This window comes from Brassica oleracea, chromosome C7 (genome assembly GCF_000695525.1).
Source record: "Brassica oleracea var. oleracea cultivar TO1000 chromosome C7, BOL, whole genome shotgun sequence".
NCBI classification, from domain to species: Eukaryota; Viridiplantae; Streptophyta; class Magnoliopsida; order Brassicales; family Brassicaceae; genus Brassica; species Brassica oleracea.
The window spans coordinates 40,855,076-40,879,200 of NC_027754.1; the positions used below are offsets into that span (position 1 = coordinate 40,855,076).

Here is a 24,125-nt window from a genome sequence, read left to right on the forward strand (position 1 = left end):
TTATCTTGTATTAACTAAATATTTCATTTATCTTGTTTAATATTTGATTCCGTTTTATTAAAAATACGGATATGATAATTGTAAATATGGATAAAAATAATCACAACTATAAATCGAGATTTAATTTATAAATAATAATAGAACCATATTTAAAATTTAAAAATAATTCACCATATTAACATATCCAGTTTCTAAGTGAATATAAATTGAAATATTCCTACATTTAAACAAACACAATCTTCATTATCTTTCTTTTTTTAAACAAAAAAAAAAACGATTTTCAATTTTTGTTGTTTAATCTTTAATTTTTGATTATACCTAATTAACTCACTTTCAATTTTTATCATTGAATATCAGAATATTCTTATGAATTTTGAGTTAATTATGTTTTCCAGGTGTTGCAACTTGCAAGTGTTCAAATTATTTGACATATAAACAAATTATGATTCATTAAAAATGAAAAATATAGCATATTATTTTGATATGAAACATGCATACTTTGAAAAGATATGTATTAGTGTACACAAGTATACAAGAAAATTATTTTATTAAATTTATCAGATAACAAATCATTTATAGAACATATAACTTTGCTTGGATATCTAAATCGATAAGAACATTCAGCGTCATGTAAGAACATTTAACTTTTTTTTGATCAATCTTAAATTTGATGTATAAAAATGAAAAAAAAAAACGTACATGCGGACACACTCTAATTACTTATTAAATGAATAACTGCAAACATGAGACCATATTTCCAAAAGTATGCTTTCACACAAATTTACGGATGTAAAGATATTTGATTCCCCATGCACTATGGATTCCCCTTATAAACAAATTATGTTTGATAAGATTCTCGTTAATTGTAAACCAAACAATATATTATATAGGTAAGTGTAGTATCATTCAATCTTAATAACATAATAATTGAATGTGAGCTTATGAATATAATAAGTGCATAAGAAAAAGGGAATAACAATAATAATTTTAGCTTTCTTTTGTATAAACATAATTTTTAGTTATCCCCACAATTTTGGTGGAGCCAAAGGGAACAATTATTTATTAGTGAATAATGACTATATATTAGTCTTATATTAAAGAGGAAATTGAATCTAATGTTTTCTTAACTTTTTTACGGCAATGTTTTCTTAAATTCTGACTGTAGCTAATCTGTTAGGAATTAATAATGACTCATACTAAAACTCAAAAATAACTTTTTAATCTTTCTGCTTTATCTACCTATATATGTAACATAATCCCAATGGAAAAACCATATTACATCTGATTATATATAATTATAATGAAACTAAGATTTAATATCCGAGTGAACCCCCATATTTTTACTCTCTAAACACTATTTTCCAGATGTAGAAAATATACAAGGAAAACATCTTTATTTATTGTATTCATTACATGTTATCATATTATTGTTCTTATCATACCTTATTTTTCGAGGTTAATTATCAAAATAAATAAATTACAAACCGATGTGAACAAAAAGATTATACTGTAGAAAAACCTAAAAAGTAAATTTATCCTTTACAAAGACGATAACATAAAGTACAATATGATATATGGTATATCCGTTTTCACGTTTTAAAAATGTCATTAATGTATTCAAATTAACACTTTAGCTAATAAATAATTAAACTACTTTGCTAAAGCATATGCCATACTAGTCAAGATTATAAATAGCGTCTAACTGAGTAATTTCTTAAAGCCCTAACAATTACTATTATATAAATAAAACGCCAGTGGGGTCTGAATTAACTAAAACTAGAGTCTTACAAACTAAATTAGTGATTTTTTTATTATTGTTACATTTTGTGTAGATATATATACATATTCCTTTTGAATATATTATTCAGATTTTGTGGCACATACGTGTAGTTTTAGAATTTAAACATTATTTGTAAAAATCGTTTAATTTTCATGATTATCGTTACAAACATAATATTAATAATTTGTTTTTTTTTTTGTAAAAAACATAATATTAATTTATTGAACTATCAAACTCTATATTAAGAGTTTTTTTCTCCTCTCTCTTCGTTGTTTCACTTCTGTTCAAGTCTCCCTCTAGAAGCTCCACAAGATTCTCATATTTTTTACAGTCTGGAATATATATATATATATATATATATATATATTTTTTTTTTTTTTTACTTTTCAGTTTCTTTTATCTTCAGCAACACGCATCAAATTTCGATTTCTCCTTCTACGCAATAAAAACCTTATATAAAGGGCTTCTCTTCTTTTCTTTTTCTTGGTTTTGTTCTCTCGCTCTCTCCTTGTAGATCCTGTGAACGTTTCCACTTTTCCTATAAAGCCTCGACTTTTTTGCTGAGGAAACCATGAAGAAAGAAGAGGAGAGAGACGAAAAAATGGAGAAGAATGGTGGAGAAAATCAGAAAGTGTCGTTTTTCAAACTCTTTTCGTTCGCCGACAAAACTGACGTCGCTTTGATGGCCATCGGGACTATCACCGCCGTGGCTAACGGTGTTACTCAGCCGCTCATGACTCTAATCTTTGGCCAGCTCATCAACGCCTTTGGCACCACCGATCCAGATCACATGGTTAAAGAAGTGTGGAAGGTTAGGGTTCCTAAATCTTTATCATCTATTAGCAAATCTCATAGATTACGCCTTGAACTTGTTTCCTAATAACAATAATAATGAGATAAATTAGGAATCTCCAAAATCTTCTGATCAGGTCAAATTTTCTTGATCATTCTTGATTTCATTGTGGCAATCTGATACATATTGTTCTTGATTTCAGTGATTATCCAGTGTTCTATAATAATTAACGATTGTTTTTTGTCATCACTTATTTGACTTTATTTAAATATTCTATAGTTTTGATAAGACAAGATTATGATGTAACCATTTTCAAAAAAGAAAAGAAAAAGATTATGATGTAACTTATATAGTATACACCTTTCATTTCGGCTTTACAACACATTGATTGATCTAATTATACACTTTATTTCTTTATATGTCACATGTAATTTATATGATAATAAATAAATTAATGGAGATTACTGTTTTCTTTGTTTTGAAGATATAGACAAAGATACTCTGTTTATTTAGCCTTTACTTTAAAGTTAAAGATTTAATTAAAAGCAACTTTTCTTTTTGGAGAAATATGTTTGGCGTGGCAAAAAAATTTGATTAGTAAATAATTCATTAAACTTCCTCTGTTCTTATGACTGTTACAGGTTGCTGTACAGTTCATTTACCTTGCAGTATACTCTTGCATTGTCGCCTTCCTCCGTAAGCACACTACTCTACGTTTCTCTTTCCCTAACTTGTACTCCAAGCTAACAGTTTCTTACGCAATTCTTCAACAGAGGTGTCATGCTGGATGGTAACTGGAGAGCGCCAATCCGCAACAATACGTGGCCTATACCTGAAAACGATACTAAGACAAGACATTGGCTTCTTTGATACGGAAACAACCACCGGAGAAGTCATCGGAAGAATGTCTGGAGACACAATTCTGATTCAAGACGCAATGGGAGAGAAGGTGACTGTTATTACCACCACAAACAAAGATTTCTTGCGAAGCAAGATAACTGATAAATCGATGATACTGATGTTTAGGTTGGGAAGTTTCTACAACTAGTAGCAACGTTCTTTGGAGGATTCGCGATTGCCTTTATAAAAGGACCGGAACTAGCTGCCGTTCTTCTTGGTTGCATACCTCTCATTGTGATTGCTGGTGGTGCAATGTCTCTCATCATGTCTAAAATGGCTGGTCGTGGTCAAGTGGCCTATGCAGAAGCTGGAAACGTTGTTGAACAAACCGTTGGAGCCATTAGAACAGTGAGTCTTCTCTGTTTTCTTGATCATATACTATAGAACAAAGCTTGAGATCGTGTTTTTTATTTATTAATTATCAGGTAGTAGCGTTTACGGGAGAGAAGCAAGCAACAGAGAAATACGAAAGCAAGCTAGAGATCGCTTACAAGACGATGGTTACACAAGGTTTGATCTCTGGTATAGGCCTCGGTACAATGCTGGCCGTGATCTTCTGTAGCTACAGTTTAGCGGTTTGGTACGGCGCAAAGCTAATCATAGGGAAAGGTTACAATGGTGGACAAGTCATCAACGTGATCTTCGCTGTCCTTACCGGTGGAATGTGAGTTAAAAATACCAAACCCTTATTTTGACTCATCGCATACGATCTTACTTGTTCCTTACGCTACCTCGTTTTTGTCAGGTCGTTAGGGCAAACATCTCCGAGTCTGAATGCTTTCGCTGCAGGACGAGCTGCTGCTTACAAAATGTTTGAGACCATCAGCAGAAGTCCGAAGATCGATGCTTACGACATGAGCGGTTCTGTTCTTGAGGATATTAAAGGAGACATTGAGCTGAAAGATGTCTACTTTAGGTATCCGGCTAGGCCTGACGTTCAAATCTTCGCTGGATTCTCGCTCTTTGTACCGAACGGCACGACCATGGCTCTTGTGGGACAGAGTGGAAGCGGGAAGTCGACGGTTATCAGTCTCATCGAGAGGTTCTATGATCCAGAATCAGGAGAAGTGTTGATAGACAATGTTAACTTGAAGAACCTTCAGCTCAAGTGGATTAGAAGCAAAATCGGTTTGGTTAGTCAAGAGCCTGTTCTGTTTGCGACAACAATTAAAGAAAACATTGCTTACGGGAAAGAAGACGCTACTGAAGAGGAGATTCGAACCGCGATCGAGCTTGCCAACGCTGCCAAGTTCATTGACAAGCTCCCACAGGTGCGTTAAAACATTAAGACAGTAACTAAACGTGAAGTGATCTGCTCGTGTTTGCTTTTCTTCATTAAGTTGTCTTGTCTTGGTCTTTAGGGCTTGGACACGATGGTGGGAGAGCACGGGACGCAAATGTCTGGAGGACAGAAACAGAGGCTAGCAATCGCGAGAGCCATTTTGAAGAACCCTAAGATCTTGCTTCTCGATGAAGCAACAAGTGCATTAGACGCTGAGTCCGAACGCATTGTCCAAGACGCCCTCGTGAACCTAATGTCGAACCGGACCACCGTCGTGGTGGCTCACCGGTTGACAACAATCAAAACCGCAGACGCAATCGCAGTTGTCCACCATGGTAAAATCGTCGAAAAAGGTAACCGTCGCTAAACCTAAACCTGTTTTGAAACAGTGACGTGTTTTCCAAGTAACCCGTTTGTGGTTGTTTTGGCAGGGACTCACGATGAGATGATACAAGATCCAGAAGGAGCTTATTCACAGCTGGTTCGTCTTCAAGAAGGGTCAAAGGACAAAGCTACCGAACCAGAGGTTCCTGAGACGAGCTCAGGCCTTGAGAGATCAGGAAGCCACAGGCTATCATCAGCGATGAGGAGATCCTTTAGCCGAGACTCGTCGAGCAGCCGCCACTCTTTCTCTCTAGCTTCAAACATCTTCATACCAGCAGCGGTTAACGTTAACGAGACCGACGAAAACGAGCAAGAGACACGAACCGTGAGGCACAAGAAAGTGTCACTTAAACGGCTAGCTAACCTCAACAAACCGGAGCTTCCGGTACTGATTCTTGGTTCGTTGGCTGCAATGGCTCACGGAACGTTGTTTCCCATCTTCGGTTTGCTGCTTTCGAGCTCCATCAACATGTTCTACTACCCAGCAGAGAAGTTGAAGAAAGATTCGCGTTTCTGGGCGTTGATCTACATCGCTCTCGGTGTAGCTAACTTCGTCGTGATTCCGGTTCAAAACTACTTGTTTGGTGTTGCTGGAGGGAAGCTGATTAAACGCATCCGGTCCATGTCGTTTGATAAAGTGGTTCATCAAGAAATCAGTTGGTTCGATGACACTGCAAACTCCAGGTAATAATATTTCTCTTGTGTCGTCCAATCGCTAAAAGTGTTTTTTTTTTGTTACTTGTTTCGTAACGTTTACTTGCGTTTTGTTTCAGCGGTGCGATTGGAGCGAGATTGTCCACGGATGCTACAACAGTGAGAAGTTTGGTAGGAGATGCGTTGGCGTTGATTGTGCAAAACATAGCAACTGTAACCGCCGGTTTGATAATAGCGTTTACTGCGAATTGGATGCTAGCTGTCGTTATTCTTGCCGTCTCACCGTTTATGGTCATGCAAGGATATGTTCAAACCAAGTTCCTGACCGGTTTTAGCGCGGATGCTAAGGTTTAATAGTTGTTACTCCTCTTTTAGTTCAGTTCCGGTTTAGTCAGATTGGTTTTAATTTATTGATCTGATTTATCCCGGTTTAGATGATGTATGAAGAAGCGAGTCAAGTGGCGAATGATGCAGTAAGCAGCATAAGAACGATTGCATCTTTCTGCGCAGAGGACAAGGTGATGGATTTATACCAACAGAAATGCGACGGACCAAAGAAGCAAGGTGTCCGGTTAGGTCTCGTCAGTGGTGCTGGTTTCGGTTCCTCTTTCTTTGTTCTCTATTGCACCAATGCTTTGTGTTTCTTCATCGGTGCCTTGTTGGTTCAACAAGGTAGAGCCACGTTCGGTGAAGTCTTCAAGGTATATAAGGAGAAAACCAAAACAAAATTCCCGGTTTAACTAATATCCGGTTTGGTTTACTGATCTTTAAGTTTGTAATTTGCCACAGGTTTTCTTTGCATTGACCATCACAGCCATTGGAGTTTCTCAAACGAGTGCTATGGCACCTGATTCAAACAAAGCTAAGGACTCTGCAGCGTCGATTTTCGATATTCTTGATAGTAAACCGAAGATTGATTCCAGCTCTGATGAAGGTACAACGTTACAAAACGTTAATGGTGATATTGAATTCCGACATGTTAGTTTCCGGTACCCGATGCGACCGGACGTTCAGATTTTCCGTGACTTGTGTTTGAATATACCTTCCGGCAAGGTAAAGTCAAAACAGAGACTTCTTTTAGTCTTAACCGGTTTACTCCGGTTCACCTGTTTAATATTGGTTTTGTTATTTTCAGACCGTTGCGCTTGTTGGGGAGAGTGGAAGCGGGAAATCAACGGTAATAAGCATGATCGAGAGGTTTTATAATCCAGACTCAGGCATGATTTTGATCGATCAGGTGGAGATTCAGACATTCAAACTGAGCTGGTTAAGGCAACAGATGGGTTTGGTTAGTCAAGAACCGGTTCTGTTCAACGAGACGATCAGATCAAACATAGCTTATGGTAAAACCGGTGGAGCTACAGAGGAAGAGATAATCTCAGCCGCACAAGCCGCAAACGCGCATAACTTCATCAGCTCGTTGCCTCAAGGCTACGAAACGTCGGTTGGAGAACGCGGCGTTCAGCTATCCGGTGGCCAGAAGCAGAGGATAGCGATCGCGCGTGCGATTTTGAAAGATCCCAAGATTCTGCTGCTCGATGAAGCGACGAGCGCGTTGGACGCGGAGTCTGAGCGTGTGGTTCAAGACGCGCTTGACCGTGTTATGGTGAACAGAACGACTGTAGTTGTGGCGCATAGGCTGACGACGATTAAGAACGCAGACGTGATCGCGGTTGTGAAGAATGGTGTTATTGCGGAGAAGGGAAGGCATGAGACGCTGATGAAGATTTCAGGTGGTGCTTATGCTTCCCTTGTTACTCTCCACATGACTTCAAATTAAATAGCCTTTTTGTTTTTAACTTGAGATGATTTTTGGATATTATTCGTTATTTTTCTTCCTTCTGTTTAATAACTCATAAGTTTGAGATAAACAGATATATTAGCCTCGTACCACATTTATGTCATGTCCGTTTGAAAATCGCTGCGGACGGTAACATGCATTTGTAATTGCAAGTTGTAGTTTTGTTCTTTGTCGCACTACTGATCTTGTAAATTGTAACAAGTCGATAATTTAACGATTCAATTTTTTAGTAATAGAATAGTTTTTTGTTGTAAGAAATAAAAAACGATTCAAAATTTTTAATTTTTCTCCGATTTGCTATTGATGCTGCAAAATGCAATATTCAGCTGCAGGCATCATTCGCCCGTAGCTAGTAAACGAACACTACTTCAATTAAGGGGGTTGGAATTTTAACAGAGTGGGCTCCAAATATAAAAACTTATAAATTGGTTAAAATTTGGAAATATGTGATACTTACGGGCTAGACTGCAATAAAAACAATCTTCAATAAGCACCACACTGAGACAAATGATATGTTTGATCAAAGAGTAGTGAAATGAACACAAAAACAGTATATTTAGAGACAAATGAAAGAGACTCAGTAAACTTCAGCAGCGAAGTTGCTAGTTGGAAGTCTCTGTCGCTTTTCGATGTAAGCCATAGGGAACCAACCAGCTTTGCCTTTGCATTCTCCTTCTGCCCAACCACTTTCGCTAACCTGTGAGAATAATCAAAGACCAACACAAAGACTTGAGTTTCATGCTCTAATTACCACTATAGATTATAGTTCCCTGATCTTAGTAGTAATCATATGAACCTTTCGGACAACGACGTAGTCTCCTTTGTACAAGTCTAGTTCTTTCTCTGAAGCAGCGGAAAATGGATGAACCACCTGTCAAGAAAACATATATATGTTGTTTCTCTTACACATGCGATGATGTTTTTTTTCATATATTGCAAAAACGAAACTTACTTCAGCTAGGAAGTATGATGTTTTCTCTGAGCTGTTCTCTGTTGGAATCGCAGGAGGGGCAGATTCTTTGTGTTGTTTCTCCGTTACCATCTAAAGAAACGTGTCAAGGCCAAGAAGTTTGAGCTTTACGATGAGAACCAGATATAAAAAAAGATTCATCCATGACTAACCTCGGCTTCAATGTCACTGAGAACGGCTGCTATTCTTAGATGATAATTCTTTTCCCCTTCGACCTTAAGCAGAACAAGCGTCACATTGCTAAAACAGTAACAGCTAGAACATGAAAACCAATGTGTATATGTGTGTAAAAACATACCATAGCGACAAGCCTCTGGAAAGTAAGTCTATGTTGCTGTGACTCAACAGCAGCCAATGCAGCAGTGGCTTCTTTACCGAGTACCGCCATGTTAGCTTTAAGCTCTTGCATCTTTGCTTCCGCTAGTTGAAGCTTTGCCACGTTTTCTGGAATGGGAGCTTCTTTTACACGCACTTGCCTTCTAGATACTTCCGCTGCCTGTTTTTTTTTTTTTTTTTTTAATTTTAGACTCACTTTACAACAATGTAGCCAAAACATCATCACAGAAGTGAGGTTTTTAAGAAGATTACATGAGTCTCTGCTTCTTGTCTCATGCGGCTGTAACGTTGAGCTAAATGACGAGCGTCTTCAAGAGGAGAACCGGCAACCATAGCTCTCAGAGGATCCAAAACCTTAACACAGAAAATGTTTCTAGTTCTAATGTAATTTTTTTTAAGATAAAAACAGATAAATTTGAAGGCAAACCTGAGAAGACAAAAGCTTGTTAAAGTCTTCTTGTTCTTTCTCAACATGTTTACGAGCATCACCGTATATAGCTGCAGCCTTGGCTAGAATATTCTCATCGATATTCTGACTGTTTTCAGTTCCATATTTACAACAGTCTTCAGCCAACTTGGTTCCTGACATGTTACAGATCACATTAAAAAAAAAAAACCCCCACAAATGGTAGTCATAATCAAAGCTAGGCCAACAACGAACACTCCTGAAAGTACCTGCTTCAATGTGTCTGAGCCCGATGGTAGTAAAAGTCTCAGCTGCTTTAATAAGCTCTCTCTGGAACTCCTGTAAGTAACAATAACATAGGTTTTCTCGAGGATCAGGATCAAGAACAAAGAAGTCTTAACATTTGAAGTAAGTCAATTTGAGTGTCTAACAACCTTAGCGGAACGAGTAGAGCGGTAAAGCTTCTCGAGCTGATGATGCCTTTGCATTTCAAGCTCATCAATCACCATTACGTCAGAGCTTTCATAGCCAGTCCCACTGAACTGCTTGATCACAGCCTACATTCCCCCATTACCACACAAACATCACCAATGTTGTGTAACCAAAACAACTTTCTATAACACTAATATACAAATCAAAATGCTTGAAAATTCGAGACGACGAACACGAAATTGGTATATATAGCTTTGCAAGATCAGACACCTAAGCAGATTTATCCTCCAAATTAGGAGATTCCGACATCATTAAACTCGAGATTCGGTGAATCAGTAAATGTTATTACCAGTTGTTGCTTGGCGACTTGATCTCTGAGCTTACTCGCTTGTCTTCTAAACGCATCCATCCTCACTTCTCCTGAGAAAACACGAAAGAGTAGGGTTTTGAGAGAGAGTGTGTGTATGAAGTCTCACTTCGATCGGACCAGTTTGGAAACTGACAAAACAGATCAGATCTGATTCAGAGATGGTAGAAATGTATGTTCTTCTTCGTCACTGATCTCTAATCCGCGGAGAAATCCACAGAGCCCGGTCGGGTCGGGTCGGGTCGAGTCGGATAAAAAAGGTCCGCGAGAATGGTTAACCTTGAATTTAACATCTGAAGTTGAACCGAACGAGCTGGTTTAGTCCGGTTAAAATGATTGTTCACGAGTGATGATGATTAGGCCAAATCATTAATTAATTATCTAATAAACCCCTTCGCATAAATAATTTAATTTGATAGTAGTAGGTGCTAACGAAATAGTATCTGACATGGCCAACTCACAACCACTTGTCTATTGTCCCCACTCCCACATACCATAATAATCTGAAAAGACAACCATACGTTATTTGTTTATTTATTTTCTAATTAGCGTTGGTTTTCTTTTGAATATGTACCGACATTATCAACTGCTACTTCAGTGACATCATGTTCTTGAAATAAATTATTTTTGGCTCCACCAAATTGTTGTTTTTTTTTTTAAAGAACAAATCATGCAACAGAACTAATGTTACTGCAACCTTCAGTAATGCAGCTACCTCAATTTCTGTAAGTTCGTCGTTATATAGTTGTACCAAATCTGGTATCTAAAACAGATGTTTTGAAAATAAAATGTTTACAAAAATCTCTAACCATTACATCAATTGAAATGACTAAAAATCTGAAAAACGGAACAAACACGGGTAACAAATGAAACAAACGCGGAAACAAATACAAAAAAAAACATTAATGAGTGTGATTTATCAAATTAAATGTTAATTAAACCCCTTCACAAGTATAAATCACAACTTTCCCACTTCTACCATTTTGAGTTTTGAAACTTTACTGCTTGCTCACAGGAAAAAAAAACTTATCATCTTCTTGTTGTAAATTTACCGAGAGAGAGAAAAGGGAAGAGACAAGCCAGGATCCGGGCATAGCTGTACAGATCCCCACACTCCAAAAGGAACCCTAATCATGCCTCCAGGTGCTAAGAAAAGGAAAGCTGCAAAGAAAAAGCAGCAACAACAAGAAGCATCTTCTCCTCAAACCAATCTCATACCCACCACCAACCATGGTGAACTTATCCCACTACCTACCCTTGTCTTTCTTTTGCTTTTCTTTTCTAATTGTCTATCTGTATCTCAATCATTCAATCTCACACACGTTTAGGCCACCTTTCTTGTTTGTTTGAGTAAGAATCTTTTCTCTATATATATAGATCCTTCAAAGTTTGGATTTTTATTGCTGTGCTCACTGATCCAACCAAATGGGTATCTATTTTTATTCACTTTCATATAGTTTTGTTGTGCCAGATTCATGATTTTGATTGAAAGTTTATATCTTTTGCTGATTTATGTGGATCTCTGATGATTTTTGATTTGATTAATAGCTCTTCCAGTTTGATCTTTTAAGGTTGTAGATTTGACTTGGAACAGTCTCTAAGTCATTCTCTGTTGTGTAATATTATTATTGTTCCTCTGTTTTGAAACTAATGTGATTTGTTAAACCGGTGTTTTAGATTCGAGGGAAGAAGATGCTGTCAGAACCGACAAGGATACTGATGAGCGTATAGAGATCACTGATTCAAGCCGTGATCGTGACAAGAAGAACTCTAGCAGTAGCAGTAATAGCAGCAGCAGCAGCAGCTCGGATGATGAATCCGGTGAAGTTAAGAAGAAGGAGAGTGGTGAATCTGTTTCTGAAGCTGTTACTGTGAGTTCTGTGCCAAACCAACCTATTCCAATAGCTGGAGATGCTCCTTTCATGGGGTCTACTGCTAATGTGATTGTCGAGAGTATCGGTTTGATGGATTCAACTACTCCTCCTAGTGGTACACTTACCTCAGACGAGAGTTCTCTTGCATCTGATGAGGTTAAGCAGGCGTCTTCAAGTGCAACCACCACTGCTAAAAAAGAAACTGAGGGAAAAACTTCGACTCTTGTTCCTGAAGGCAGCAAGGAGTCTGGAGCTACCAGTTCTCATGAAGAAGAGGTGATCCTAGTTGTTATTCTATTTTGATTTGGTTCACATTTTATTGTGTTGCTTATGTTACCATAGCAAATAAGACTATACTCGATACTCTCTCAGGCTTCCGTGCTACCAATGCATGGAGTTGCGCAAAGAACCTCATGGTTAAGTTGTTGTGGCTTGTTTGATGTGGTCACAGGATCCAGTAGATAAACTCAGGTAACTCCCAAACTTTCTTTAAATTTCTATTCTTCCCTCCTTACTGTTTGATGCATAGTCTATCTGTTCTTAACGAACTTCATCAGTCTACATATGATTCTTAGTTCATGGATAATAAAAGAACCTTCATCATTGAACAATTGTGTATCTTATGGAACATCACTTTGAGCTGTGCGTGAAAACAGAATAATCATTAGTTACACAACACATTCGACTTGTTGATGGGTTTCTTGACACTCTTGTTTCAATCGCAGAAACAGTGTTTCCTTCGTGAGCTCAGAAGTGTTATCACAGCTAAGGATTCTCGGTTTTCTATATCAGGTTACCTGTGAAAATTCAGTTACTTGATGAATAGTCTTAAGGCAGGCTTGTCTGTAGTTTCTGCTCTTTATATAAGTGGCTCTCTTCCCTTTTGCTCTGTTCGATTCCTTGCTGTTGTTTTTGTTCTCTCAGGTTCTGAGACTTTGAGACAGTTGTTGGCCAATTTATGTATGATTATTATTTCTCTAGAGAATGAGCTAACAATATATTTAACAATAAGGGTTTCATAAGAAGTGTGTAAAACGTTACTGTTAATTTCTATAAAGCAATACCGAAAAAAACACAAATCGTCCAAGAACACTAAAGATTCAGAATGATTCTGCCTCTACCTGGGGCAGAGATTTCCATATTCATACTCTTATGAGCAAAGTGAAACGGATCATAATCCTTAGAAACCAATCTGGAAACCATTGCTTTCATCTCTGCTAGATTCAGCTCTTTATCAGATAACATTTCATCAAGACCCTTGGAAATTTCACCTTCTTCTGGTTCGCAGACTTGCAGACAGAATCTGCACCCTCACCCCTAGAAATCTCATCTGCAAGAAACTTAACTTCTTCACCTCGTTCTAGTTTCCCCCTCTTTCACGCAATCACATTCTCTACCGTAAATAATCAAGAGAGCCTTTGTTCTTTGCATCCATCCAGGAAGTTATGATATCTCTTATTGGGCATACCGCATAAACCACTAAAGAGTAGGGTTGGGCACAGATACTCGTTACTTGCCTTTTACCCACTACTTGACCCGTATTCGCCTTGTTTTTTCAAGTAGTCGTCGTTGCCAAGTCAAGTATCAAGTCGTTGAGTTTTGCTACTTACAAGTACAAGGCAAGTAACAAGTATCACAAAAAAAGTTACGACTCGCCTTGATATTACTCGTTACTTGTTTTACGACTAAAAAATGATAATTAAACCATAAAAACCAAAGCCCTAAACAAATATATCTTTGTTGTAAGAAGTAAACAATACTTTCTTATCGAATTCCATCTTCTTTTTATATTAGGTGCAAATATTTTATTTAAAATAACTCTCTTGTTTTTACCAAGTCGAGTAAATAAAACAAACTTTCATAACCTTCTCTCGTAAAATATTATCTATCAAATCATTTTTAGAAACTTGGAAATATATTCAAGTAATTAATAAATACTTGTAAGTAGCAAGTAATCGAACAAGACAAGTAATTTGCAAGTAACATATTTTTGGACAAGTATTCGAAATAACAAGTACTCGTTTCTGACAAGTCAAGTATAAGTCGAAAAATTCATTACTCGTTCAAGGTAACCCAAGTATCAAGTATACGTAAAAAAAACAAGTACCCGTCCTGCGCTCACCCCTACTAAAAAGAACCAGAAAACAACAACCGGTTCGACATAATTGGTACTTTAACCGGTTCAATTGGATTAGTACGTTGACCGGTTAAGATAAAATAATCAAACTAAATACTTTGCGCTGACCAATCCTAAAAGACATTTTGGTAGAGACATGACCTCGGTGTTTCCCCGTTGTTTGGTCTCTTCTTCGGCGTCTATCTCTCTTCCCAACCGTCCTCCTCTCAGGTTAGCTCCCTTCAACTCTTATTAGTTCTGAAGATTGAGAATTTTTAAAAGGTTCGCATCAAAGGTACGCCGTGCTTGGTGCTGGTTTTGCTGGAATCTCCGTTGCGTGGCACCTTCTCAAGGTACTTATCTGTCTGGTCTTGGTCCAAAGTTAACATCTTTTTTTTTGGATAATAACTAATAAACAAATGTTCTTTTTTTTTTTTGCAGGACTGTCCAAAGGAGCTGAGCTTAAGTGTTGATGTATATGATGAAGTTGGCATAGGAGGTGGCGCTTCTGGAGTCTCTGGAGGCCTCCTCCACCCTTATTCTCCTAAAGGTTGATTTAAAAAATTGCTCTTTTTATGGTTTATCTATAGAGTTTGGTGATATTCTCCTTAGTTTCATAGACTCCTTTTAACTTTTTTGATTTTTTTTAGGGAAGCTTCTTTGGCATGGTGGTGAGTGTTGGAGAGAGTGTTTAGAGCTCTTAAATGTTGCAGAGACAGCAGCAGCTTCTTCTTCTGCTGCGGAGAAGGGAGACTGTAACCAGAGTTTTGGAGATTTTATGGTTCGAAGAAGGTACACTCTCAATAGATTAACTTTCTTTCTCTTTTTAACTCTTTAAATTGACCAACCTTTTCTTGCTGCAGGGGAATCTTGAGACCAGCAACAAATGCCAAGACTTTGAGCTTAATGACTGATGTAAGCTCTCTTTAATTCAGTTACACCCAATGATATTTTAACTTAACACATTTTTTTACATTCTTTTTTTTTTTTATGTTATTAGAATGCTCGAAACTGCCTTGCCGGTTGTGAAGTAGAGACTATAGACAAAGATGTTGCCCAAAGCCTTGTCCCCAATCTATGCTTGCCTTTGAAATCCGCCTTCTATCTCCCAGGAGCTATGAATGTCAATCCGCAGCGCTATCTCCAGGTTTGGATAGACATAACAAATACACTTTCTTGAGTTTATCTGTTTTATCTTTACTGAGTTTTTTTAACTCCTTTTTTGTAGGCACTCTTTCAAGCATGCCTAAACTCAGCAAGTGAATCACTTGGAAGGACAAACATAACTTTAGTGAAGAAATCTATAGATGATGTGCTCGAACTTGAAGGTGAGTGATTTTTCTTAAGGTTCCTATGCTCTTACTATTTGAAACTAGATTTCTTGTATGTAAACATCCTAGTAGAGTATCTATGTTCCTTGCCCGCATAGTCAGAAACTTAGTATGCACAGCTTTTGTGTTGTATCTGTAGGAGAATATGATGCTGTTGTAATATGTCTTGGATCCAAGGTTAACTTTCTTCCTGGTCTCACTGGAAAGCTCCCTTTAAGGACATGCCGTGGTGTCATTACTCACCTGCAGTTACACGAGAGTGTCAGGGGAAGTTACCCGGAAGGTGGACCTTCGATCCTGTCAGATGCATGGCTCGCGGTTCAGGGACCACGTGACCTACACATGGGATCCACATGGGAATGGCAATCAAGAAACCATTCACCTGATGTCTCAGCCGAGGAAGCTTCAAGAGCTCTCGCGGAGCTTCTTCCAAAGGCGAGTGCAGTTTATCCAGAGATAGACAAGTGGGAGTTTGCAGGCGCGAGGGCGGGTTTGAGAGCAATGCCACCTGTTACAAGCCACGGGTCGCTACCGCTCTTGGGGTGTGTAGACCAGCTCGTAGGTGCGGCGGAAGGTGGACCTTGCAAGTTCTGGGTGTTTGGAGGGCTTGGATCAAGGGGACTGCTCTATCATGGTTGGCTTGGGAAACTTATTGCTAAAGCTGTTTTGTGTTGTAAGGAAGAACTGTTACCTTCTGAACTCACTTCTTGGAAGATTAATAATTGAGTGAAAAGTTGAATTCTATATATGATTTTTGTGTTCGAAATCTTTGTGTAATGTTTGGGTTGGATGGACAAAGTCCAAGAAAAACCTACTCAAACAGGTCTAATAGTCTACCTAAGTTCTAAACAGGTCTAGGTCTGTGTTTCGGTTTATTCAGTTCGGGTAGTTCGGTTCGGCCACAAACTCACCAAAATAAACCAAAAAATTTGGTTCAGTTCAGTTTTCGGTTAGTTCAGTTTGACTTTTTTGGTTAGGTCGGTTATTTTTTTGTTCCATTTGTTTTAAAAATACTCTTTAAATATTTGAAAACCGAATATATCTAGAAACCGAACCTAATTGTTTTCAAAACCATACCAAACTGAACCGAACTCTTAACCGGTTCAGAACCGAAAACTAAAAATTCTGGTTTGGTTCGGTTATAAATCCCAGGGCTAGATGAAATCATTGAGTCTAGCTACTCAGACAAGTCTAAAACAATCTCTAGTTATAACAAGTTCTGAATCATTGTCTTTCTACTGGTGTCATTAAAACCTGAGCACAAGGAGTTTTACAGCCAAGATGAGAAATTACAACTAATCAGATTCTAACTAACAATTCACTTCACTTTGAAGCTCTAACAAAGCTAGAGAAAGCTGAGTCATCATCTTGCAGGAGAAGTTGTGGGTTTCCTTGTTCAACAAGGCTTCCACGATCAAGAACTAGGATGCTGTCCAAATCAAGAACAGTAGAAATGCGGTGAGCAATGGTAATAACAGTTACACCTTTGCACTCGCTCGAGATCGCGTTGTGAAGTAAGGAAGCTGTGTGAACATCAATATTGGCGGTGCATTCATCAAGGCATAGAATCTTAGATGACTTGAGCAGAGCACGTGCAAGGCAAAGAAGCTGTCTCTGCCCAACAGAGAAAGAGTCCTTTACATTTGAATCTAACCCTCCTGCACTCTCAACCTCTGCCTTAACTTTACACTTCTCTAGAACCTCCCAGATTCTCCAGTCCTCACTCATCCCAAGAGGATCAAGGTTCTCCCTACAAGAAATAGCAACTTCTGTTAGTAAACTGCAACCAAGATCCTGTTAGTAAAGCTCTCACCTCAATGATCCTTGAAACAGAAAAGGGCTTTGAGGGACAACAGCGAGGTGAGTACGAAGCTCTCTTACTGGAAGATGGTTAATGTTAACTCCATCCACAAGTATCTCCCCATTACAAACAGGGTTAAGCCTGAGTAGTGCATTCAATATGGAAGATTTTCCAGCACCAGTTCTTCCTATAACTCCCACCTGATAATAACCTTGTTCTTACATTACACAACAAAACTCAAGTCTGTCTCCACAATAGACATTTAACGTACCTGCATGCCTCCTTGGATTGTAAAAGAAATGTGGTTGAGTGCAGGAGGCATAGTTGAGATGTACCTCATTGTCACATTATGAAACTCAACCAGTCCTTGAACTGGCCACTTACCGCTGAGAGACTGGCTACCAGAGACTTCTTCTTGTGGCACATCCATGTACTATTCATACACAAAGGGAACATGGTTCATGTATTGGTAACACTAATATAATGAAAACTAACCAGAATCATTACCTGGAGAACCCTTTCAACAGAAACCATTTCCTTTTCTGTTTCAGTAAAACTTGTTAAGAAACTTCCTAACAAAGAAACCAATGGAGCTGCATATGAGAGCGCCAATCCCACCTGTGATCTTATATGTTATATGCTTTCACTTTGCCAAATTTTTTATAAGAACTGAAGTTCCTCACCAGTCCAGGTGTGCCAAAACTAATTGGAAAGTTTCCTTGGGAGCCGATAACAGCCATTACAGCCACAAATAACACAATCATTGCTCCTAAGAGCTGCACCATTTTAAAAACATGAACACAATGATATTAATCTGCAAAAGAAATCTATAGAAGCAGATGTGTTAGTGTACCTGAAGACGCAAGGAGAGCCACAAGCTTGCAATAATCTCAGAGTAAGAAGTCCTCTGGTATAATGTCAAGTGCTCAATAAATCTAGCTACGAAATGCTCCTGTTACACATAGGAAACGACTCAATCATAAGAGCAACAACTCCTCTAGAAGTAGTACCAAAACTACCTCTGAGTTAAAAGCCCTTATAGTTGATGATCCATCAAGTGTCTCACTGAAAGATGCATAGATTGGTGATCTTGAAACACTGTCCAACCTTCGTAGCTCCCTTGATGTTGACCTGTAGAAGAACTGGAACAATTTTACATTTAGTAAAAAAAAACTATAAACAATTCTCTTTTAAAAAAAAAAAAACAAATATGAAGCAAAAGTACCTGAAGCTTGCTGTATATATACCAAAATGGCAGAAGCAGAAGCAGGAACAGAACCTGTATACATAATGTTAACAACTCCTTTCCAACAAAAGAAAAAAAACAGAAGAATATCACTTTGAGTTTGTGAAATAAACCTGAACATAAGACAATACTAGAACAATCCCTAACAAGCCAACAAAATTTGCTAGAAGAATGTTGAGGATGAACGGTAGAGAGTCATCGATTGTATATAGATCCGAGGAGAATCTGAAGAGATGAACCAAGAAAAAAAACAAAGTTAACTTAAAGAACAATATACACACAATCAAATAGTTTTCTCTTGTCTATAACCTGTTGAGTATCCTTCCACTTGGTGTCTGATCAAAGAACTGTATAGGTGCATTTATAAGCTTACAGATTAATGCATTATGAACACGTACTGCTGCTTTTAGTCCTCCATATGCAAACGAGAATGCTCTCACCAGGGTTAGTATTGAGTTTAAAATGCAAAAGATACACAGAACCATCTGCAAGATTAGTAGTAACTTTAAACTCAATAAACGAAGATAAACAGAATTAAGTTCATTTTTTTCTTGACAAATACCAGATAAAACGAGGTTGAGTATTGTGTGGCTCCTCTTCCAGTCTTATCAACCCAATAAGATAACCACAAATCATTTCCATTACGGGAAGCTTGCATCAGAACAGCTGAAACCAATATTACAATCGTAATGAACCAACCAGAGAACACAGCATAGTTCCTGCAAGAACAGATAAACAGTCTTACTTACTTGATATACAAGCAATAAAAATGGATATAGCTAAATACAAAGTGTTTACCGATAAACCGCTACTTCAACTCGGCCTTCTTTTCTCTCTTCCACTTTGACAATATCTGCAGCTTCACTAACTTCGTCTACATCATCTTTCTTGATAGAAAGAGATTCTTTTCTTTTGTTGGTCAAGTGCTTTGAGGATGACATATCAAACTCATTGGATGATGACAGTGATGGAAAGATGGATTTAGGCATGTCGGTAACGGTTCCAAACCATTTCACTTCTCCTTTGTCCATTACAACAACCATATCTGCACAAGATATCGCCTGTAGTAATAGAAAGGGAGTTGTAAGTTATAACACGGCAACATACAAGGAATCTTGATACATTTTCATTGTGAGAGAGAGAGTTGAAAGTTTACCTGAACGCTGTGAGTGCACATAATGCGAGTCTTTTTGTTCAACAGAGGACCCAAAAGTGCTCTTTGCAAGATACAAGAGCCTACTTGTGAATCAACTGCACTTAGTACATCATCAAGCAGATACATGTCTGTACCATGATAAACAGCCCTGTTGATTATGCAAAAAGAATAATTAGAAACACAACACTCAATCTGTTGATAGTGAAAGAGGAAATGAGAGAGAGCAAAACCTGGCCAAAGCAAGACGAGCTCTCTGTCCACCGGATAAGTTTACTCCTTTATCGCCTATAAATGCCATGTCACCTCCGACCATAAGTGAAATATCCACATCTAGTGCACAAGCACTTAGTGTGTCCAGATACCTAGCTTAACCAAGTTACAAGAAGGTTAAAACTCAGTGTGTCCAAATCTAAGAGCAGAAAGAGCATAGATGTGTTGATGAAGCTAAATGACTTAACCTTTTGGAGTCAAAAGGCTTCCCAAATAAAATGTTTTCGCGTACAGTTCCAGATAATATCCATGGGACCTTGAAGTTTAGTGAGATCAACGTCAAGACTTCTCAAAATTAAAACCAAAAAGAAAAGGAATCATACAAAGTGTTTGATCAGATTACAAACCTGTGGAACGTATGCAACAGACCCATTTAGTAGTATTGATCCATGAACACACTGCATCTCTCCTAATAGTGAATTCAACAATGATGTTTTACCTGAACCAACCTGAAAAATGAAAGAAAGCACACATAAGATGAATGATAATATATAGAAAGAGATAAATAAAATAAGGAAAGTGGGGACAGTTTCCATACCTCACCGATGATTGCAACAAATGATCCCTTTGGAATTCTTAGGTTAATATGTTTTATTGTCAAGCTATGTTCCTCTTCAACGTTACTTGACCAAGTACAAGATGCATCTTCTACAAACACAGCTAATTCTTCAGAGATCAAACTAGAATCTGTAGATGAATCTTTATTATGCTCCAAACAACGCATAAACTTGCCCACACGCCTGGTTGATATAAAGGCCTTGTGACAAGGTAACCAAAAAAAGATTTTAATTAGAAATGGTAGATAAAAAAATGCAACTATTAGGATCAGACAAGGTTGAAAGATGAGCTTACGTCAATCAGGCCATTGATGACCCATGGAAACGAGTTTAATGGAGAGATTAAGCTATTAAACAGAGCAAGACAAGTAAAAACCTGGAAAAAAAAAAGCAATTCAAGTATCAGATTACCAAGTCAAGTCTATCTACTTATATATTCAAACACTACCGTTGCTGCATCAAGTTGATGACCCATCAGTGCAAAGAGACCAAACGTGCAAAGAGAAAACAGAGTTGGTGTCGTCGCCCAAAAGAAAACACACCAAGCATCCAAATACTTCCTCGTCTGTAAAAAAACAAACACAGACTTAACTTCTAATACAAAACTAAAATCTTGGAGCAAGAGAAAACTTCTGTTGATTTGAAAACCAAACCGCTAAGTGAGTGACTTCGGTGGCTCTTGTCTCCTTCAACCAATCAGCAAACCAGTTATCCCATCCATACATTTTCAGTGTCCTGATGTTTGTTAGAAGCTCTCCTGTCTTTCTTATCCTGATACATATCAAAACAATCACAGGATGGATTACACTTAAAGGAACTTACCGGTGAACAGAACTAAACATCAAGACATCATTACCTCTCATCTTTTAGCTTCATCATCTTCTCAGTTGCAGACGCAATCAACACAGATATCCATTTATTCACTGAGAAAGAGTATATAAGAAAAGAGAACACTCCAGATATTACATATTGTAATGTAAGCTAGTACCTGGTATCAGTAAGATGGTAATTGCAAGTCCAGAGAGAAAAGCAAACTTGACTTGAGTATACAAAAGATACAAAGCTATCCCAATTTGCAAAGGCAGGCTGAGACATTGAAATAGTGACCATTTTATTTATACTCAATATAAGGAAAGTAAAACTTTCATTGTTTACAAAAAGATGGCTGTTACCTCCACATATCATGCAAACTGTTGCACAAATTGACAATCCGGTCAGCATCTACCGACATAAATGTTTGAATCTCTCCCTCAGAAAATCCTGACCGGCTTGCTGTGTTCACCCACAAACACTGCATACCAGAGAACCAACATGTTTGATACACTTAAGAGCAATATTATATTACATAACTACTTCATTTTTCACATGTATTACCTTTCTGTAGATGACGCTCATTATACTAGACCTGAGCTTCAGTTTGAGCTTTGAAAGTCTAAATGTGTATTGTGTATCAAGAAAAGACCTACAAGACATGAAGCATACATCAGAAGTTCCTATTGATCTATTGTTACACTTTCAAACACAATCAGCATTGCATATTTACTTAAATATAGATGTGAGGCCCAATGAGATAGCCAGGGTATAGCCAATGGAACTTCTTGAACCTGTTCAATTAAACTAAGAGTCAGATACTTCATCAGTGATCATTATATACACCAAATATTTATACCTTTTTCAAGATATTTGATAAGTCTGTTGAGTAATAAGGGGCCTGCAAAGCCTATGCAATCATTGAACACCTGCAAAAATTATGTATTTACAGTAGCAATATTTACAAAAATAATCAGAAAATTAATGAAGCAAATGTGTACCTTCAAGAGTCCAAGACGAAAGTATGGCCATCCATAAACACCAGAGATTGACCAGAATAGTGATGGGTTTGGGCTATTGTTGGACTCTTGAAGCTGCCAGCTTCTCAATAGATTCTCACAGCATGTAGAAGGATCCATATCAAGAGGAAGTGGAAGTAGATCTTCGAATTCTAGCTGTTTCAACGAGCCGTGTTTCATTACTAAACCAATGTATCCAAAAGTGAATAGATCCCAACAGCTGCTAGTTCTCTCCTTCAAAAACAAAAGAGTAAATCTTTTGGTTTAACCTCTCTGTAAACAAGTACTAGTTAGTTAGAAAGAAAAGACACCGGGAAGGGAAGTCACTTACAATGACCCTTTGATCATGACCTTCCTCAATGAGTGGATCTTCCAAAGAGCTACAAGGAGATTAATGAAAAACTGGAGTAAGAAAACTGAAGAAGATAATGGTATAGAAAGTATACATACCTATTCTTGGGAGGTGTCTTCTTTATCCTAAGGACGTTGATAGAGATACCAAAAGCAATGTCCAACATGATCATCCAAATCTCCAACGTCTGTGAATTTCATATATGCCCACCAAGTATTTATATGGAATATGTGACTCAAATGGTAGTGACCAGTGACAGACAAAGAGTTTGAATTACCTGTAAAGTAAAAATCGCATTGAGATGAAATGCTTCCATTAGGAATCTAAAGATCCACCAGAAACATAGGATCCGGCTAGTGAAAACGCAGCAAGCACATGATAGCTTCGATGAGAGCATGACTGCAAGCTGCAGAGTAGAAACTGATAAGAGTAAAGAGGAAGGAGGAAACATGGTTGATAATAACAAGAAGAGATGTAAACAGAGGCTTACCCACATTGCGAAACGAGACAGAGGGACAAAGCAAGGAATGAAATCTCTTCTAGGATATGTCCTTAGAAGCACCACAAGGTCCACGCAAGACAAACATGCTCCAAGTGCAGGTATTACATACAACACACTCTTCTCAATGTAGCTTTTCTAAAAAAAGAAGAAGATCAGAAGAGTAGAATTGATCATTTTCAAAACTACCAAAAGCCTACTTACCCTTCTGTTACATGTAGCACTCCTTCTCGTTGCCGTGAGTATGAAGATCAGAAGAAGAGTAACTACATTTGCTCCCAACCCTATAACTGTAAACATTCTAATTAAGGAACCAATTACTCACTACTCATGAGACAAATCCCTATAAAACCAAACGAGCTTAGAGAAGGATATAAGTCGCCTAAACGTTCCAGGCTTGCGTCCATATAGGGCAGCTGAGACAAAGACAAATGTTTCATCATCATGAACAACAACAAAAACCCCACAGAGACAAATTTAGTAGCAAACAATAAAAAAAACTCAATACTTACAGCTGAGTTAGTGCGAGTAATAGTCATGGGTTCTCTAGGTCACAAAGCCTTCCTGAATTCACCAAACTCCATATTTTTTTCTCTTTTATATATTCGTAGAAAAAGTCCTCTCTTTAATATATCTTTTGTATGTAAAACAAGTGTGACATAAAGCTGACATCTTTAGTGACCATTATACAAAAAAAAAAGTTAAAGTGGTTTACAGTAATCACTTTGGAATTGGTCTTGTTATGTATAGATGATGTCTTTCAGATTAAGCATGCGTGGGAGGTATGGATGGATCACTTTTGAGATGATCACGTGGATGCCACTCATCTTTGAAGTTTACACCCCAAGTGTCTCTACCCACCTCTCACTTTTATAGGAAAGTTGGTCAAAACAATTTATTATCTACCAATTATCGATAGTCAATACTGTTAAACGAGGAAAGATGATCTATTGATATAGGTATGGCCCAACTATTTTAATACAATTATT

The 24,125-nt window shown here is 37.7% G+C and overlaps 5 protein-coding genes across 7 annotated transcripts; 3 read left to right on the forward strand and 2 right to left on the reverse strand.

The window, feature by feature from the left end:
* Window positions 1-2,234: 2,234 nt before the first annotated feature.
* Window positions 2,235-7,683, forward strand: LOC106301178 (ABC transporter B family member 9). The gene is made up of 12 exons (XM_013737521.1): window positions 2,235-2,591; window positions 3,215-3,269; window positions 3,347-3,522; window positions 3,600-3,821; window positions 3,899-4,137; window positions 4,219-4,744; window positions 4,835-5,108; window positions 5,187-5,823; window positions 5,913-6,141; window positions 6,228-6,494; window positions 6,583-6,846; window positions 6,929-7,683. The coding sequence occupies exons 1-12, from the start codon at window positions 2,352-2,354 to the stop codon at window positions 7,571-7,573; spliced, it is 3,774 nt and encodes a 1,257-aa protein (XP_013592975.1). The 5' UTR covers window positions 2,235-2,351; the 3' UTR covers window positions 7,574-7,683.
* A 372-nt stretch (window positions 7,684-8,055) lies between these two features.
* LOC106303570 (nostrin) lies at window positions 8,056-10,342 on the reverse strand. Its single transcript, XM_013739841.1, has 10 exons — window positions 10,088-10,342; window positions 9,741-9,863; window positions 9,576-9,645; window positions 9,328-9,482; window positions 9,153-9,254; window positions 8,863-9,060; window positions 8,717-8,779; window positions 8,547-8,636; window positions 8,391-8,465; window positions 8,056-8,291 (listed from the first exon to the last, which is right to left on the reverse strand). Exons 1-10 carry the CDS (start codon window positions 10,145-10,147, stop codon window positions 8,172-8,174), a joined length of 1,056 nt encoding a protein of 351 aa, XP_013595295.1. The 5' UTR covers window positions 10,148-10,342; the 3' UTR covers window positions 8,056-8,171.
* A 736-nt stretch (window positions 10,343-11,078) lies between these two features.
* On the forward strand, window positions 11,079-12,990 carry LOC106301614 (nucleolin 2). 2 transcript variants are annotated; one of them, XM_013738061.1, is made up of 4 exons: window positions 11,079-11,338; window positions 11,783-12,255; window positions 12,352-12,450; window positions 12,705-12,990. In XM_013738061.1, exons 1-3 carry the CDS (start codon window positions 11,239-11,241, stop codon window positions 12,442-12,444), a joined length of 666 nt encoding a protein of 221 aa, XP_013593515.1. In that variant the 5' UTR covers window positions 11,079-11,238; the 3' UTR covers window positions 12,445-12,450; window positions 12,705-12,990. The 2 variants fall into 2 exon arrangements, with proteins under 2 accessions (XP_013593515.1, XP_013593516.1); XM_013738062.1 differs by lacking the exon at window positions 11,079-11,338 and adding an exon at window positions 11,444-11,534.
* Window positions 12,991-14,215: 1,225 nt separating this feature from the next.
* Window positions 14,216-16,172, forward strand: LOC106303598 (putative thiamine biosynthesis oxidoreductase ThiO). The gene is made up of 8 exons (XM_013739883.1): window positions 14,216-14,326; window positions 14,391-14,448; window positions 14,537-14,645; window positions 14,746-14,887; window positions 14,959-15,010; window positions 15,096-15,242; window positions 15,324-15,423; window positions 15,566-16,172. Exons 1-8 carry the CDS (start codon window positions 14,253-14,255, stop codon window positions 16,150-16,152), a joined length of 1,269 nt encoding a protein of 422 aa, XP_013595337.1. The 5' UTR covers window positions 14,216-14,252; the 3' UTR covers window positions 16,153-16,172.
* Window positions 16,173-16,650: 478 nt separating this feature from the next.
* Window positions 16,651-23,706, reverse strand: LOC106301294 (ABC transporter C family member 13). Of its 2 annotated transcripts, XM_013737657.1 has the most exons (34): window positions 23,649-23,706; window positions 23,512-23,552; window positions 23,341-23,428; window positions 23,128-23,274; window positions 22,915-23,043; window positions 22,736-22,824; window positions 22,617-22,665; window positions 22,268-22,519; window positions 22,126-22,195; window positions 22,000-22,060; window positions 21,831-21,918; window positions 21,629-21,747; window positions 21,445-21,542; window positions 21,313-21,379; window positions 21,110-21,227; window positions 20,905-21,021; window positions 20,752-20,832; window positions 20,438-20,656; window positions 20,247-20,348; window positions 20,088-20,155; window positions 19,860-19,991; window positions 19,630-19,777; window positions 19,272-19,534; window positions 19,036-19,192; window positions 18,783-18,958; window positions 18,587-18,698; window positions 18,453-18,506; window positions 18,247-18,369; window positions 18,081-18,179; window positions 17,911-18,003; window positions 17,735-17,845; window positions 17,499-17,660; window positions 17,240-17,427; window positions 16,651-17,176 (listed from the first exon to the last, which is right to left on the reverse strand). In XM_013737657.1, exons 1-34 carry the CDS (start codon window positions 23,673-23,675, stop codon window positions 16,750-16,752), a joined length of 4,275 nt encoding a protein of 1,424 aa, XP_013593111.1. In that variant the 5' UTR covers window positions 23,676-23,706; the 3' UTR covers window positions 16,651-16,749. The 2 variants fall into 2 exon arrangements, with proteins under 2 accessions (XP_013593111.1, XP_013593113.1); XM_013737659.1 differs by lacking the exons at window positions 23,341-23,428; window positions 23,512-23,552; window positions 23,649-23,706 and having other exon boundaries at window positions 16,750-17,176; window positions 23,132-23,274.
* Window positions 23,707-24,125: the final 419 nt, after the last annotated feature.

Coding starts and splice junctions, on each gene's coding strand:
- LOC106301294 (XM_013737657.1), bottom strand. CDS start 23,675: ATGACTATTACTCGCACTAACTCAGCT. Junction 22,061..22,125: donor TATCAAATATCTTGAAAAAG/GTATAAATATTT, acceptor TTAATTGAACAG/GTTCAAGAAGTTCCATTGGC. Junction 21,919..21,999: donor GGCCTCACATCTATATTTAA/GTAAATATGCAA, acceptor CATGTCTTGTAG/GTCTTTTCTTGATACACAAT.
- LOC106303570 (XM_013739841.1), bottom strand. CDS start 10,147: ATGGATGCGTTTAGAAGACAAGCGAGTAAGCTCAGAGATCAAGTCGCC. Junction 9,864..10,087: donor AAGTCGCCAAGCAACAACTG/GTAATAACATTT, acceptor GGGGGAATGTAG/GCTGTGATCAAGCAGTTCAG. Junction 9,646..9,740: donor GCTCTACTCGTTCCGCTAAG/GTTGTTAGACAC, acceptor TGTTACTTACAG/GAGTTCCAGAGAGAGCTTAT.
- LOC106301614 (XM_013738061.1), top strand. CDS start 11,239: ATGCCTCCAGGTGCTAAGAAAAGGAAAGCTGCAAAGAAAAAGCAGCAA. Junction 11,339..11,782: donor CATACCCACCACCAACCATG/GTGAACTTATCC, acceptor CCGGTGTTTTAG/ATTCGAGGGAAGAAGATGCT. Junction 12,256..12,351: donor CCAGTTCTCATGAAGAAGAG/GTGATCCTAGTT, acceptor ATACTCTCTCAG/GCTTCCGTGCTACCAATGCA.
- LOC106303598 (XM_013739883.1), top strand. CDS start 14,253: ATGACCTCGGTGTTTCCCCGTTGTTTGGTCTCTTCTTCGGCGTCTATC. Junction 14,327..14,390: donor CCCAACCGTCCTCCTCTCAG/GTTAGCTCCCTT, acceptor TTCGCATCAAAG/GTACGCCGTGCTTGGTGCTG. Junction 14,646..14,745: donor CCACCCTTATTCTCCTAAAG/GTTGATTTAAAA, acceptor GATTTTTTTTAG/GGAAGCTTCTTTGGCATGGT.
- LOC106301178 (XM_013737521.1), top strand. CDS start 2,352: ATGAAGAAAGAAGAGGAGAGAGACGAAAAAATGGAGAAGAATGGTGGA. Junction 5,109..5,186: donor TGGTAAAATCGTCGAAAAAG/GTAACCGTCGCT, acceptor TTGTTTTGGCAG/GGACTCACGATGAGATGATA. Junction 6,495..6,582: donor CGTTCGGTGAAGTCTTCAAG/GTATATAAGGAG, acceptor AATTTGCCACAG/GTTTTCTTTGCATTGACCAT.